Raw genomic sequence first — 15,909 nt, forward strand, 5'->3', positions numbered from 1 at the left:
AACACAGTTCTGGGCCTAACAGACTGCCCCAATCCCAGAGGGTATCAGTGAACATGATTGTCCTTAGCCTTTGTCTATTCTGTTTGAGACTAGCAAGCCAATTCTTTTTTTTAATTAATTATTTTTATTAACATATAATGTATTTTTTGCCCCAGGGGTACAGGTCTGTGAATCGTCAGGCTTACACATTTCACAGCACTCACCATAGCACACACCCTCCCCAGTGTCGATCACCCAACCTCCCTCTGCCTACCCCTGCCATCCCCTAGCAACCCTCAGTTTAGCAAACCAGTTCTTTATGGGAATATCTGACACTACCCTTCTATTCTGAGTAGAACTGCCTGTGCATAAGTGATCCTTCTTCCCAAGTTGGATAACCGAAATGTCACACAAACTACCCAACTTCCTCTTGTCTTTAGGGTCAAACAGTACACCCAGTCTTTTCATAATTCCTCTCATGCAGACACATACACACCAACAAGCACACACCCTTTTTGAGAATATGACGTCCCCAGCACAGGACTCAAGAGATACTACACAAGAAAACAGTTACAGACATGAAAATAATAAGAATTCTTTATCCAAAAGAAAACATTGGAGAAAAGAGAGCTGACATTTTATAAACTAGGAGAAATGGAGACATCCCGTGTTCTGTCATAATATTCCTTTTATATCTATTCCATATAAGAAACAGCAGTTGCTGCCACATGTAAAATAATCATTCTCCAAACAGCATGGACTAGGCACTAAAATAGAATGCGGTAGAACTACCTCTGCCTTCCAAATTCTTCCAATGTAATTGGAGGCACCAAACAAAGGGAAACAGTTAAGTATCCACTGAATGAATAATAATAAAGAGTAAGACAGAAATAACATAGGCTGTTTTGGGAAAAAATAAAGCACTCCTCCTGAAAAAGGAGACTAATGATGTAGGTGGAAAGGCATTTTAGACTAAAGACCAAAAACAAGCTTGGATTAGTCTAGAGACACTGAGAAAGGGTAGAAACACATCTACAAAAAGATGTAGGAGAACAGGGGCAGCTGGCTGGCTCAGTCAGAGGGTCATGAGACTCTTGATCTTGGGGTCATGAGTTTAGGCCCCATATTGGGGGTAGAACTTTAAAAAAAAAAAGAGGGCCCATCAGAAAGTCATGTCCCGTCCCCCAAGTTCCCCATTAGCATAACCCCAAAACATCACTTACCCGAATAAGGGAAGCCTGATGCCGAGGGGGCTTGGCTCCAGGGGCCCCCGATGAGGGTCCTTCAGGCTGGACAAGGGGCTGTCTAGCTTCATAAGGAGCTGAAAAAACAGGAGGAAAAGTCAGCACAGTACAAGAAGATTCCACCCAAAAATTATGACTTCACACTCAAACTGAGAGTGTCTGTTCTTCAGGGAAGAATCAGCAAAGGAATTAGAGTTTATGTACATAGGGCCAAACCAACCTTGGTGCCCCTGGGTACAATTTAGGGAAGCAATCTAAAGATATTCAACTGATTCATGAAAAGACAGGAAAATATCTACATCAAGTTGAGATTAGGAATAAATTAGAAGAGTGGAACGTTGGAGAACCTAAACTGCATTAGGAAGCAGTAACAATAGTCAGGAAAGTGCCATGCTATAAATGTTCAAATTCTAAATATGAGGTAGATTCTATATATATACCTGCTGGTTTAAAAGTCTTGCATTCATCATCCACTTCCAAAGCAGCAAGAAAATAAATACACATTTTGAACACTAAGAATCAACATTACTGTTCATTTTTCAAAAATAAATGGGACAGTCTTCTTTTCCTTATTGGACAGAATGTAAAACCGAGTAAAGTACAAAAAGGAATAAATGCATTTTATATTTATTATTTTATCTTTCAGTAACCAAATGAAAAATAATTTTGCTGACTTTGAGAAAAGCTCTTATGCCACAAAAACAAATGCATTTTTTTATTCCTTTTATTTCCAGAACACTTCATAATGATCTTGCCAATATGGCAGGAAAACAGTTAAATATAACCAAGTAGTATTCAACTCTAACAGAAAGGAGAAATTATCAGCCATGATGAAACTATTTTTGATTAACATTTCTGGTTAACAATTCAAGTTTTTGGAAATATATCAAGAAGTAAAATGCTGGGGCACCTGGGTGGCTGAGTCAGTTAAGCCTCTGACTTTGGCTCAGGTCATGACCTGATCCTGATCCCAGGATCCTGGGATCGAGCCCCACATCGGGTTCCCTACTCAGTGCAGAGCCTGCTTGTCCCTCTCCCCCTTCCCCATCCCCAGCTTGTGCTCTCGCTCACTCTCTCTCTAATAATTAAATAAAATATTTTTTAAAAAAGAACTAAAATGCTTTCTTCCTATAGTTTCCTCATGAACAAAATTAGGTAGAGAGAGCAGAGCAGCCTGTTATGGCATCGCCCTTATTATAGTTTGACCCCTGGAAAATAAAGGAGGTGTAATAATGGCACATGAAGAACAGCAAACCACTCTTGGACTCACATCTGTTTTTTGTATTTCCTCCAAGGGACTGGAACACAACATTATAACACCTTTAAAATATATTAAAACATCAAAAATCATTACCTGGCAAAGCATTAAGTAGATTTTCAGACCCTGCTAAGAATAAACAAACATATATAGACTGCAAAAGACACAAAACCAAGAACGTGTAATCCAAATCTTAGAAGACAGGTCTCAGCTGGTAGATAGGTGTTGTCCTCTGAAGGATTTTTTAAAATTTATTTATTATTATAAATTTATAATAAATTTATAAATTTATTTATTATTTATTTATTTATTATTTAAATTCAATTGGTTAACATATAGTGTATTATTAGCTTCAGAGGTAGAGTTCAGTCGAAGAAGGATTAAGATCGTTCCATTTTGATGGAATACCCAATGCCAGAATTAAACTCTCAATGCCAGAAGTTTTGAACCATAGTAAACTGTACCATGATTGGGATACTAGTGGTCACAAGCTTTCCCTGGGGAGCTGATCCCCCGTGCTTCGGGTTCCCCTCAGAGGGAGGGAGCTTCTATTGCAAAGGAGGACACATATGCAAGGAAGCCGCCCCTGGCTCCAGTCCCTTATCTACAAGGGTCTTCCCTTGGGAGAAATAGACCTATCTCATCAGTAAGGCTTGAACAAAAACTCAGCTGCGTAAGGGATCATTTTTGGAAAGGCCTGGCCTCAATGGCAGATTTTCTCTTCCTACTCCTCTGGGAAGCCTGGGTTGGCCACACCAGCCTGCGACTGGAAAGGTGAGTGTATGAAGCCCATCTGGTCACAAAGCTAAAACACGCACTCCGATCAGCTCCGTCAGCACCAGAGCTGATAATCAGACCATCATCAGTCTGACTCCTGTCTCATTCCTCAGCTGGATCTCAACTCAGAAAGCAAAAAGGCACTACTTATTATCTCTACTCTCCTTCCTCTAAATAAAACCTGGAACATTCAATTCAACACAAAGGAAAGAATTCTTAGATCCCCTTATGAGAGATTTAATAAGGAGCTATAAGTATCATCTTTCTCCAAAAGGAGAAGTATAATACGAAGCATAAAGATGTCATCACTCTGAGATTCAGTGTCCAATTAGAACAGGAACCACTAGTAACAGCACAGTAAAAACAGTCAACCTAATGAATGATATCCAGAGGTGACTTTCAAGAATACTGAAGAGCTTCAAAAATAAACAGGTACCAGGGGCACCTGAGTGGCTCAGTGGGTTAAGCCTCTGCCTTTGGCTCAGGTCATGGTCTCAGTGTCCTGGGATTGAGCCCCACATTAGGCTCTCTGCTTCACAGGAAGCCTGCTTCCCTCGCTCTCTCTGCCTGCCTCTCTACCTACTTGTGATCTCTCTCTCTCTCTGTCAAATAAATAAATAAAATCTTTTTTAAAATAAATAAATAAATAAGTAAAAGAGGTGCCAGATTCTAAAAACACAAAAGAAAATACTAGGCAACACAAGAGCACTATAATATGACAGGAACTGTGCTAGGAACGGAGGTTCATATAACATTCCTTCTTTGATCCACAGAGCAAACCTCTGAAACAGATGTTACTCCATTTTACAGATACGAGAAACAGAAAAGTGCCATAGCCATAGTCACACAGGCCAGAAACACAGGCTCATCAAGTCTACCTTTAGGCCCAGGAGACTGACATCACAGCCCATGCTCTTAAGAGAGTGCGTTCCTAGAATTGATAACTCAGAATAAGATGCATAAGAAAAAAAAGAACAAGTATCTTGATATGGAGATAAGACCTTACATACCAGAAGAAACAGATAAGATTTGAAAGTAGTTGCCTCTGGAGATCAGAAATATGTTGAATTGGAAGAACAGTTGTATCCACTATAGGTATTTAAGTATTACTTAACTATATGGATGTATTACTGTGATTTAACATTTTTTAAACATGGGTAGCAGTATCTGCCTCTGAGGGTTGTGTTAAGAAGCAAATAACACACATGAAGATCTGTGCATCATGCCTGGCACACAAGTCTCAGCCACTGAGCATTAGCTCTAGGTACATCCAGCAGGTTAGACTAGCAGGACCCAGGAGAGAAGTTGAAAAGGGGTTCTCAATCAGATTGGTCTGGAGACACTCAGTCTGATTTAAAACATACTCACATATATTCCCCACTAGCCAGGAATCATGGCAGAATCTTGGACAGGGAAATGGCCCCAGAAAAATGTATTCCTAGAAAAATATTCCAGCAGTGAGACTGCCCTCTGAAAAGGCATAAATTAAGAAAAACTCTAGGGACGCCTAGATGGCTCAGTTGGTTAAGCGACTGCCTCTGGCTCAGGTCATGATCCCAGGGTCCAGGCATTGAGCCCAGACTCAGGGTCCCTGCTCAGCGGGGAGTCCACCCCTCCAACATGCTCATGCACTTGCTCCTATGTGCATTCTCTCTCTCTGTCTCAAATTTAAAAATTAAAGTAAAAAATTTAAATTTAATTTTAAAAATTAAATTAAAAAATTTAAATTTAATTTTAAAAATTAAATTAAAAATTTAATTTAATTTAAAAAGAAAAAGAAGAACTCTACAGTGCTCTAAAAGACTAGAAAGATGGAGAGAAACAGGTTGTCGCCCTGCCAATGGTAGAATGGAAGCCCAAGGTGGATGGAATGAGGAAAGAATGGGGCAAGGAATAGAGAGGGTGAATGCAGACAAGTTGGGTTTTTTTTTTAAAGATTTTATTTATTTATTTGACAGACAGAGATCACAAGTAGGCAGAGAGGCAAGCAGAGAGAGAGAGAGAGAGAGAGGAGGAAGCAGGCTCCCCGCTGAGCAGAGAGCCCGATGTGGGGCTCGATCCCAGGACCCTGAGATATCATGACCTGAGCCGAAGGCAGAGGCCTAACCCACTGAGCCACCCAGGCGCCCCTGCAGACAAGTTGTTAAAGGAAAAAAAGGTAAGGTAGAACTCAGTAACAGGCTGAGTGGGCAGAACAAAAAATGACTCGCCTATGAATAAAAAACCAAAAAACAGGCACCAGGGCTGGGGATAAAACTCCAATGTCCAAGCCCAAATAACATTAGGAATCAAAAAGAATTCCTTTTCTAAAACTAGGGAAGCCAGGCAGGAGAGAGAGATTCTAAGAGGAAAATGAAGAATTCTCATTTCATTTCAGACCCTAAATGGGATATTCAAGTTTCAGGAGAGACATTTTTTTGTTACTAACCCTTAATAACATCATCTTGCATTTGCATAGGACTGAATTTCCAATCAGACTTTATACTTCTGTTCTCACTAATCCTCATAACACCCCTATAGAATACTGTTACCCCATTTTTAAAAGAGGAAAGGAAATCGTGGTTCAGAGCAGTTCAATGGCTTGCCCAAGGTCATGTTAGTCACGTTAAACCCACGCCTTCTGATTCCAATCAAAAGATTTTTCCATTATGGCACACCTGCTCCTCTCTACAAGATTCCAACCTCTAGCCTAGCACACATTGTTACCTGCGTCCCTCTAGAATGCCCCACTATTTTCAATGCAGCAAAAACCTGCAGAAACTAGGTCATTTTCAAACACACCCCCCAAAATACAAAAGGAGAGTTACGGATAACCAATTCTAGAATACCTTTAATTAGTCCTATCTTAAACTATGAGCCTGAGCCCCAGGAGGACAAGATGCTGCAGTGAATTTACGGAGCTTTGGGCACTGCAGGCTAGGCAGCCAACTCTGCAAGTCATCCTCGGAACCGACTAACGTATTTTACCACAGACGTGGCCAGCACGGCACCAATGTGAGAAAGCAGGCAACCCCACAACTAGGCATTTTACACAGTTTCTCAGCAAAACGCTTCCCCTACCATTTATTTCCCTTATTCTTATTCCCAAGCACAGGAGCTAAATAGTTTCATTTCTGTGTGATTGGTCTTTAAAGGTCGAATCAACTCTTTTGCTTTTGCAGAGTTATATTTTTAAGTAGTTTCATAAAAGCAGTTGTTATACAAATATGTTTGGAATGTTTGCCGAAAGGAACAACAATTCCAAGACAATACCATCTTTCACATGCTATGTTCCTGTGTAATGAAATCTGTATATGAAGGATTAAATCATCTAAATCATTTACAGTCTAAAGATAAACTAGTTTGTAGGGTAGGAGACAAGGCATTATTACTAAGATAGATTTCAAAGCAAAAACCTTGCTTGAGAGTATAAAATTAAATTGAGCCATGTTTCCAAGGACAGAGGTAATTAAGTCAGGAGATTCAGCAGCTGGTGGCGTTGCCAGCTGATAGATTAAGGAGTCTCTAAGACACAGCCTGGGACAGCTGGACAAGATCGCCTCTTACCTGGATGCATCTGCTCCGTGCTGCTCCGCAGTTTGCTGTAGCCATGGCTCAAGGGCACCCTCTGGTAATGAGGCGGAGAAGAAGGAGGGGAGGCGAGGGGTGACATCGTGGGAGACTGTGTTTCCTGCTTCAAAAGAACCAGAGCAGAGTTCAGGGGCAATCACTCGAGAAGCCTGGCGCTCCGAGCTGCAGTTATGAAGTATAATGCAACTCTATTGCTGGCGAGATGGTTGATTTAACAAATGGAGGGAATGTTTTCTCAAAAACACAGTTCAGTTAAAATGCCGTGTCTGAGGATTCACATCTCCCAGAGAACAAAGTCTCGCCAGCGCTTAGTTGTCTAGATTACTAAAACAAGCCTGAAATGCTTTCAGTTATTCTGCTAAAATTTTCCTTTGGAAAATGGAAGACAATGATCACATGAAAGAGCATTCATACTCCCCAGACCAGATCTCTTTGTGGATAAATTCAACTTTCCTTCGTTGATAAAGGCTCCTATTTCCTGGATTTATACTTACCAAGTTTTCTAGCAAATGTGGATATTAAAAATACACATTTAAAATGCGTAATGCTAAATGTTCCTGGAGCTTACTATGCCAAAGTAAAATGCCAGCTTTTTCACACTGGGGGATTACTGAACAGTTCATTATGGGTAAACCACTTCTAAACTCTAAGATGGAGGTTTTAACAAGCGACAGTTCAAACCTCAGTTGAAAGGTGAATTCTATGTAGGGCTCTGGCAAGGTGAACCACGTTACTCTGCTACTGGGTTTCCACCTTTTTTTAAAAAAGTATTTATTTATTTGACACAGAGAGAAAGAACACAAGTAGGCAGAGAGGCAGGCAGAGAGAGAGGGGGGAGGCAGGCTCCCCGCGGAGCAGAGAGCCCTACCCAGGCCCTATCCCAGGACCCAGAGACCATGACCTGAGCCGAAAGCAGAAGCTTAACCCACTGAGCCACCCAGGCGCCCCTCTGCCTCTTTTTTAAATACTACCAATAAACTGGTAACTTTGGAGCGCCCAAGTAACAAGGAAACAGTACCTCCAATCAACATGCAGACCATATGGGTGCTAAAAAATGCAATCTGAGATACTGATCAGAAACTCTTTTTCAAGAAAAAGAAAGTGTGAGTTCACATCAACAGATTGGGTGGGACTACCATAAACCCAACCTGAAGTGAAAGGATGTGTCCTCAACCGCGCAGCCAGGGGATGGGCCTAGAAAGTCCCTGGGGTATCAACCATCCTAGGATAGTGAACCCTCATTCCTCTCCAAACAATAGTAGGAAAACGCGCCAGAGCACTGATTGAAGAGATGGGGTGTGTGTGTGTGTGTGTGTGTGTGTGTGTGTGTATCTCCATCCCTGAAGAACCTGTTTAAAATGTATCAGAATTACAAAAGCAACAGCACATGGAGTTATTTAACAGGACATGCTATATATACCCGTCACTTGACTATAAATATAAAAATTCTGTAGCAACCTCATATATACAGCATTATCATGGTGAGCAATGTAAATTAGTTTTTTGACTTAATCCTTTAATATTCATTGCACTTAAAAAACATTTTGATTCATCCTCCTAAAATATGAATATCTTTGTCTTACAAAAGATACTATATTGAATATAATTTGACTTTTCTGCATGATTCAGTACCTTTATTAGAAGTATGAGCTGTACCTTCATGCCATCAGGGTTTACTAATGCATAAGACTATTTACCTCTTTCTTGATAGGCTCACTCCTCTGAGATTTTATACTTCTGTCTTGATCAATCACCACCTGACTATTGCAATTAGTGCTCTAATTTTAAAAGCCCATCCTCCCTATCTTTGTCCCTAACCTGCTAAATGTGTAATGGCAGCATTTCCCAAGATGGAATTCCAAACATGCTCTGCAAGAGAAGATTTCTTGGTGAGAGAAGTCTAGTAAGCACAAATCTCTAGGTTTCCTTACAGCAGGACTTCTCAGGGCCTTGAATGTGCCAATGTGCACTGTGACTCCCCAAGACTGAGGATATAGTCTTTCCCCCAAGAAAAGAATATGAAGCAGCATTCTCCAAACATATTTAACCACAGAAATCTTTTCTCCAAACTTTTTGTAAGGAGAGAATCTATTAAAAACTCCTAGGTGGGCGCCTGGGTGGCTCAGTGGCTTAAACCGATTCCTTCGGCTTGGGTCATGGTCTCGGGGTCCTGGGATTAAGCCCCACATCGGGCTCTCTGCTCGGCAGAGAGCCTGCCTCTCCCTCTCTCTCTGCCTACTTGTGATCTCTCTCTGTCAAATAAATAAATAAAACCTTAAAAAATTAAAAAAAAAAAAACTGGGGATTCCTGGCTGGCTCAATCAGTTGAGCTTGCAACTCTTTTTTAGTGACTTTTTTTTTTCCAAAGATTTTATCCACTTGACAGAGAGAAATCACAAGCAGGCAGAGAGGCAGGCAGAGAGAGAGAGGGGAGAAAGCAGGTTCCCTGCGGAGCAGAAAGCCCGATGCGGGGCTCGATCCCAGAACCCCGGGACCACGACCCGAGCTGAAGGCAGAGGCCTTAACCCACTGAGCCACCCAGGCGCCCCGAGCTTGCAACTCTTGATCATGGAGTCCTGAGTTAAAGCCTCACGTTGGGTGTAGCACTTACTTAAAAACAAAAACAAAATCCTGTTAAGTTACGTTTCAAAGAACCCATCTGGAAATGCTGATTAGAGAATCAAGTAAGTGTGTTATTTCAGTAGCCTACTTTGGACACATTCAAGTAGGCTTTTAAGGACCCAAGGGTAGCTATATGTCAGCTGCTTTTTCTTGCTACAAGGAAACTTTATTGGCTCACTTCCAAGTCTATAATTATATCCCAGATGGCGAGGTTTGCTAGAAGCTTGACAGCAGATATGAGGCACTGCTACGTGAGGTTTTATGATCAGAATAAAATGGACAGGCCCGATTAGGCTGTTTACCTGCTTATCCTCATCGTCCATTCTCTTGAAGGTGTTTTTTTCTGTGACTGAATACGGAATCTGAGCCTTGGGCCCATGAAGCTCAGCTGGGTTCCCAAATCGTATCTCAGCGTCGGTCTTCGACATCATAAAGCGAGGCAGTGGCAGTTCTTTAGGACCAGAACAGAGAAGCTCAAGTGAGACTTTATTTTAAAACTGTGAAAAGCAGGCTCAATGGCCAAAAGATGAATCACTTTTGAGGAAAAATTCCAGAGCACTAAGTATAGATTCAATTTTTATTTGGGCACAATGAAAACTCCTATAATAATGTCACGAGAGAAAAATGCTTCAGTTCTACCACGGCATGCTGGCTTCACATTTTTAAATGCTGTCAAGTCACTGCAGAGGATATTCAGGTTTTGGACTGATCTCCCACCTCAGCCTTTAGTTCAGCACCAGCAAGAAGGCTGTGCTACTGTATAAACACTGTAAGTGGCAAATGAAGGAGGCAAAATCTATACAACACATATTATATGCCAGACACTATATCGAGATCTGCAAATGTTACATCATTTAACCCTCACAACAACTCAGCAAGGTCTACCATCAGCCTTCTTTTACAGATGTGGAAACAGACTCAATGGAGCTAAGTTACACCCCCAAGATCCTACAGCTTGCCGTCTAAGGCAGAGCTGTCAGTCCCCAGAACTGCTGCCCTACAGAAAGGCCCCTCATTCCTAGGGCAAACTTACTGGGTGAAACAGTTTTTCAGCCTACGTCATTTCTTAAGGAACTTTCACACTTGATCTCCAATTGTCTTTTCAGAATGGAATAAGGAAAATGGGATCAAGTTAGAGCAATCAATCCAACATTCAGCCAGATTCTACTGTCAAAACCATTAGCCACACTCACAAGGCTACAAAGAGCAGAAATGCAACAGTCTGGAATATTTACTTATCTTTCAAATATCTGATAAAACTATTCTCAAACAGAAATGGTGCTTTGGCACACTTCTAGTTCTCGGCACAGCAAATCACACACAATCACACAACACAAAGAACTCCCAAAATGGGGATAATATTATGGATTATGTTAATGATCTGCATCTGTATCCATTGTTCAGGAGAATACTCATCACCGAGCCTCTGCACTTCCATCAGCGCTCTATTCCAAACACAGCTGCACTTCCACTGATTGATGCTGTGCTAAAGCCAGAAAACATCTTAGCAACAACAACCAAGTATCCCAGCTCCCCAGGCAAAGAAGGCCCCTGGTTCTCGGATATCCACATCATGTTTATTTTTAGTTGCTATGTTCACATTTGATTCAAAGAAGTAGGCAATACGATGATTCCCTGCATGATCCATCAGCCAAAGGCCCAAGAGACATAAATCGAATAAGGAATCTGGAAAATTAAACCAGGACTCTCCTCTAAAGAGAAGATGACCACCATTTTGAACACTGTATTGTTCCCCAACCTGGGCAGCTCTCCACTTACTCGAGGCAGGAATGGACTTCAAAAGAAAGAGGGCAGAAGAAAAGAAAACCCAGATACTGCGTAAATCAAATATAAGCTCATCCTATGGTTATTTTCTCAGAAAGGTATTTGTTTCAGTTCAGTCTGCAAAAGGTATCTAAAAAGCTGGAATGAGATCACATAAAATAATCTGTACCCTGACTGTCCACGAGAGGATGACTCCACTGCCAAACACTAGTTGAGGGAGAAGAGAAGTAAATGTTCACATTGTAAACTCCCTGACCAGTGTTTTACTGGGTGTTCAACACGTAATTTTGGGAACAAAAGAATACAAACACGAGAAGATGAATATTAACTATTAATATACTAGAACTCCCAGATATCTGATAGGACACTGTCGCTTCACACAGTCTCTTCCTTCCCTGGCTATGGCATTTCTCCAGAACTAGTCACCTGGCAAAAAACCTCTCTCCTCCAGATGGCCACCAAACAGCGAAACACCAAATATAAGCTGAATTTCTCTTGTACTTTCTCTGCTTATGTGGTCTTAAACAACTCCCACTTAACAGAATTGTAACCATAAATAATAATAATCCTATCAGTGAAAATGTTCATGAAGGGGCTATCTACCTTGGAGCTTAAACTGCCCCAAGCTTCCACAAAGTGGAAAGTAAAACTCTAATTTGTAAATACTCAGTCTAAATGGTTTTTTTGTAGTCATATGGACACCATATTTAATAGTGAAACTTTATTAAAAACTTCATCAATGAAGTATCTGCTATCCAATGATGTACGTTAAGTAATCACAAAAGAGCCGTTTGTTAGTTTGTTAGTTATTAGCTGGTTAGAATCTCTTCTCCCAAACTGAATAAGTTAAGCACAAGGAAATAAAAAGAGTTCAAACTGAAGGTTTATGGGGGCCACAGAGACCATGCGTACAGCCATCCAAGGCGGTAATTTGTTTCATAATGTTATCTTAGGTTGTAGTCTTTGAACATAGAAACACTTTGTATATTAAATTATAAATGACTATTTTTCCCTTCCTCAAAGAAAACTATGCTTCTAAACAACTGACCCTCTAAAGAGTAAGGGAAAAATCCTTTCATTTTCCATGTTTGATGGCAACATGAATATAAGAAATACTTCCATTTCCTCAATTAGAAAAAATGTAAACAGAAATGGAATAACAAACGATAAAAGACAATGGGGAGAGGTGGGGCTGAGCAGAGAGAGCCCACGTTCCATCTAAAATGGCAGCTGCTGTTCACTGTCACTGTCAATACTGTCCACCAGAAATTGAAGGCGAGCCGCATACATAATTGTAAATTGTATAGTAACTACAATATTTTTTAAGTGAAGAAGAGAGTCACACAAAGACACAGACTGTTATGATTTCACTTATACAAAGGGTCAACAGTCAAACATAGAGAGGCTGAAAGTAGAATTTTTTAAGTGAAGAGAGTCACAAAAGGACCAATACTGTATGATTTCACTTACACGAAGGGCAAGGGGAAATGCAGAGCTGTTTAGTGGCTTTGGAGTTTCACATTATTTAAGATGAGAAGAGTTCTGGAGATGGATGGTGGACATGGTTGCACAATATGAATGTACTAAAGGGTACAATTAAAAAATGGTCAAGGTGGGGCACCTGGCTGGCTCCGTGGGTAGAACATGCAACTCTTGATCTCAGGGTCGGGGGTTCGAGCGGCACGTTTGGTGTGGAGATTACTTTAAACAAACACAGTTCAGATAAATTTTATGGTCAATTTTATGTTATGTACATTTTGTCACAATTTTTCAAAACTCTTTCAAATAAAAAAGGAAACAGGTGAAATTAATTTTAGTAATTATTTCAACTCAATATTACCATTATAAGATACAATTGAGATTAAAATTATTAATGAAATAGTTCGCATTCTTTTTTTCAGACTTGTTTTTCTACTCCCAGGTGTATTTTACCTGCACTACACACCTTGATTCAGACATCCCACATTGTCGGTGCTCAGCAGCCACACTAGTATGGCTACTGGCTACCCTACTAGCACAGCACAGTTCCAGTCGCTGGTTAACATGAGGGAATGTGGACCACTGTGGCCAGAAATCTGGATTTTACTAAGAGATATTATGACATTAAATGTTAACAACTAAATGATTTCTTTTTAAATTATGTAAGAAGTATTTTGTATGGAGGGATAATTTACATAAATCTTAAGTGTACCATCTGAAGAATTTTGACAAATGTATGTATATATAAGCACATACACCCAAATTAAGATATGACATTTCCACCCTATAGAATTTTCCTTCACATCCATTTCTAGTCAATCCCCTCTCCTTGTCCCACTCGGCAAACCCCGTTCTAATCTCTAAATCCAGACTACCTTTCCCAATATAGAACTTCACATGATGGAATCGTTTGGTATTTATCCTTGAAACTAGCTTCCTTCACAATATTTTGTCTGTGAGAATCAACCAGTTTACTGCATGCAGACACAGTTTATTCCTTTTCATTGCTATGGAATAATCCATTTTTATGAATATATTGAGATTTTTTTTTTAATCCATTCTCCTATGAGAAACATCTGGGCTGTTTCCAGTTTGGGGCCATTATGAATATAGCTGTTACAAACATTGTTATAAGAGGTTTCTGATGGACATAAATTAATTTATTTTGGACATAAACCTGTGAAGGAAGTCCAGCCCACTGCCTATTTCTGTATACTCTGTGAGTTAAGAATGGGTATTACATTTTTCAATGTCTGGAAAACATCTAGAGAAAAAGAGTTGTGATATGAAAACTGTATGAAATTCAAATTTCAGTGGCCAAAAGTAAAGATTTTTTGGAACATGGCCACTCTCCTTTGTTTACATATCATCCATATCCGCTTTCATGGTTCAAGGGCAGAGTTACGTAGCTGCAGCAAAGGCTTATGGGTCACAAAGCCTAAAATATCCACCACCTAGCCCCTTACAGGAAAAGTTTGCTGATCCCAGTCTTACACAATGCAATGGTTAAAGTAAAACATAGTCTTACTAAAACAATAAAGGTGCATTTAATGGAAAAATATTTTACACTGCTTGAGTATTTTTATTCAAATTTTAAATAATTTACATTAAAAATTCGACTCCTCAATCAACAATAACCATATGTGGCTAGTAAGTACCACATTAGATGGCACAGCTGAGATGCTTTTCCAGATTTTTGACATTACCTGATTTTATGCTCACAACAACCCTGTAAGACAGGTACTATTGGTATATCCCTTCTCCAGGTGAGCCATTTAAAGCTCAAAAAGGGGGCGCCTGGGTGGCTCAGTGGGTTAAGCCGCTGCCTTCGACTCAGGTCATGATCTCAGGGTCCTGGGATCGGGTCCGCATCCGGCTCTCTGCTCAGCAGGGAGCCTGCTTCCTCCTCTCTCTCTCTGCCTGCCTCTCTGCCTACTTGTGATCTCTCTCTGTCAAATAAATAAATAAAATCCTTAAAAAAAAAAAAAAAGCTCAAAAAGGTTAGGAAACTTGTCTGAAGGCACACAAAAAGTGATGGTGCAAACAATTCAAAATCAGGCAACCTATTACTGGAGCCCACACTCAGTCACAAGGCTATACTGTCATCCAGAAAATTAAAATATTCTTTCTACTGCAGGTTTAAACACTCAGCAAGAAATTGTGGCATTTCAGAGCTAGAACACAGCCTAGAGAAAACCTACTTGGAATATTTGCATCTTACAGGTGAAGAACTAAGCCCAGGAAGGGGAGGGTGGGCCTTGTCTTAGTCATGCAGCAATTTGGTGACAGAACCAGGACCACAACACTCCTTGCGGGGGGGGCACCTCCCTCTTGTAATTTTTTTGGAAGGGTAATGGCAAATAAATCACATTTACTCATCCATTTCATAAAAGGGCATTTAATTTAAAAAAAAAACACCTTAGAATTGAATGTGTTTCATTTTGCAAATAACTTACTCTTCTGTCCTAATTCTTTCTCCTTTCACTACAGACTGTGCCAGCCTGCTGCCAGATCAATAACCAGTTTGGTGAGCCCAGCCCCAGAGGCTATCTGAACCACGTTATTGCATTATTAGGATTCAGAGACTTCCAGAGGGACTGTGGAAAGAAATCATGGGGCCAGTCATCTCGGTGAAGAAAAAACATTATGTCTTTATTCTCCCGACCCTAGCTGCAAGTTAGCATTTCCTTCGATTATGAACACAGGCCACGAAACGCTGTAGTATCATTAGCAGCACCTGTAACTGTCACCCACCGAGATCAGATATTTATATATCACACTACACTTGTTGTAGACATCTTGAAGCATTGTTTATGCCCCTCACTGCTTTGAAAGTATGCTAGTTATTTGGGTCACTATTAGGTCTCTTATTTCATGCATTAATAAAGTATGTGTACTGCCATATAACACTTTTTAAAAAGCTTTAGTTTTAATTTCAAAATAACTGGTTTTCTTTCGATTCCTATGTGTCTGTATACACTTAAAACATTATTCCAAGAAGTATCAGACTGCCAAAGGAGCCCACCTCAGCCCTACCTATCTCCCTCAGTCCTCACACCCTGTTGGGACCAGTCTTCACAAAGGAAGGGACAACAGCTCCCGAGGCAAATATCCACCATGTACTTTCCTCATCAGGAATTCTCCACTGGCCCTCAATTTCACCCCTTCCTTCCGTCCTCCTATATCACTGTAAGG

The 15,909-nt window shown here is 40.4% G+C and overlaps 1 protein-coding gene across 7 annotated transcripts in view; it reads right to left on the bottom strand.

Moving 5' to 3' along the window:
• REPS2 (RALBP1 associated Eps domain containing 2) overlaps positions 1-15,909 on the bottom strand; it is a 229,912-nt gene that overhangs the window by 149,431 nt on the left and 64,572 nt on the right. For 5 of the 7 annotated variants that reach the window (XM_044234498.1, XM_044234499.1, XM_044234496.1 and 2 more), the window contains exons 3-5: positions 9,753-9,901; positions 6,805-6,931; positions 1,203-1,300 (exon numbers count right to left, since the gene is read on the bottom strand). In XM_044234498.1, coding sequence (XP_044090433.1) covers positions 1,203-1,300; positions 6,805-6,931; positions 9,753-9,901 — 374 coding nt within the window. The remainder of the gene's footprint in view (positions 1-1,202; positions 1,301-6,804; positions 6,932-9,752; positions 9,902-15,909) is intronic. The other 2 variants (XM_044234502.1, XM_044234497.1) reach the window with 1 other exon arrangement.

Source organism: Neovison vison, chromosome X (genome assembly GCF_020171115.1).
Source record: "Neovison vison isolate M4711 chromosome X, ASM_NN_V1, whole genome shotgun sequence".
In the NCBI taxonomy this organism is placed as follows: domain Eukaryota; kingdom Metazoa; phylum Chordata; class Mammalia; order Carnivora; family Mustelidae; genus Neogale; species Neogale vison.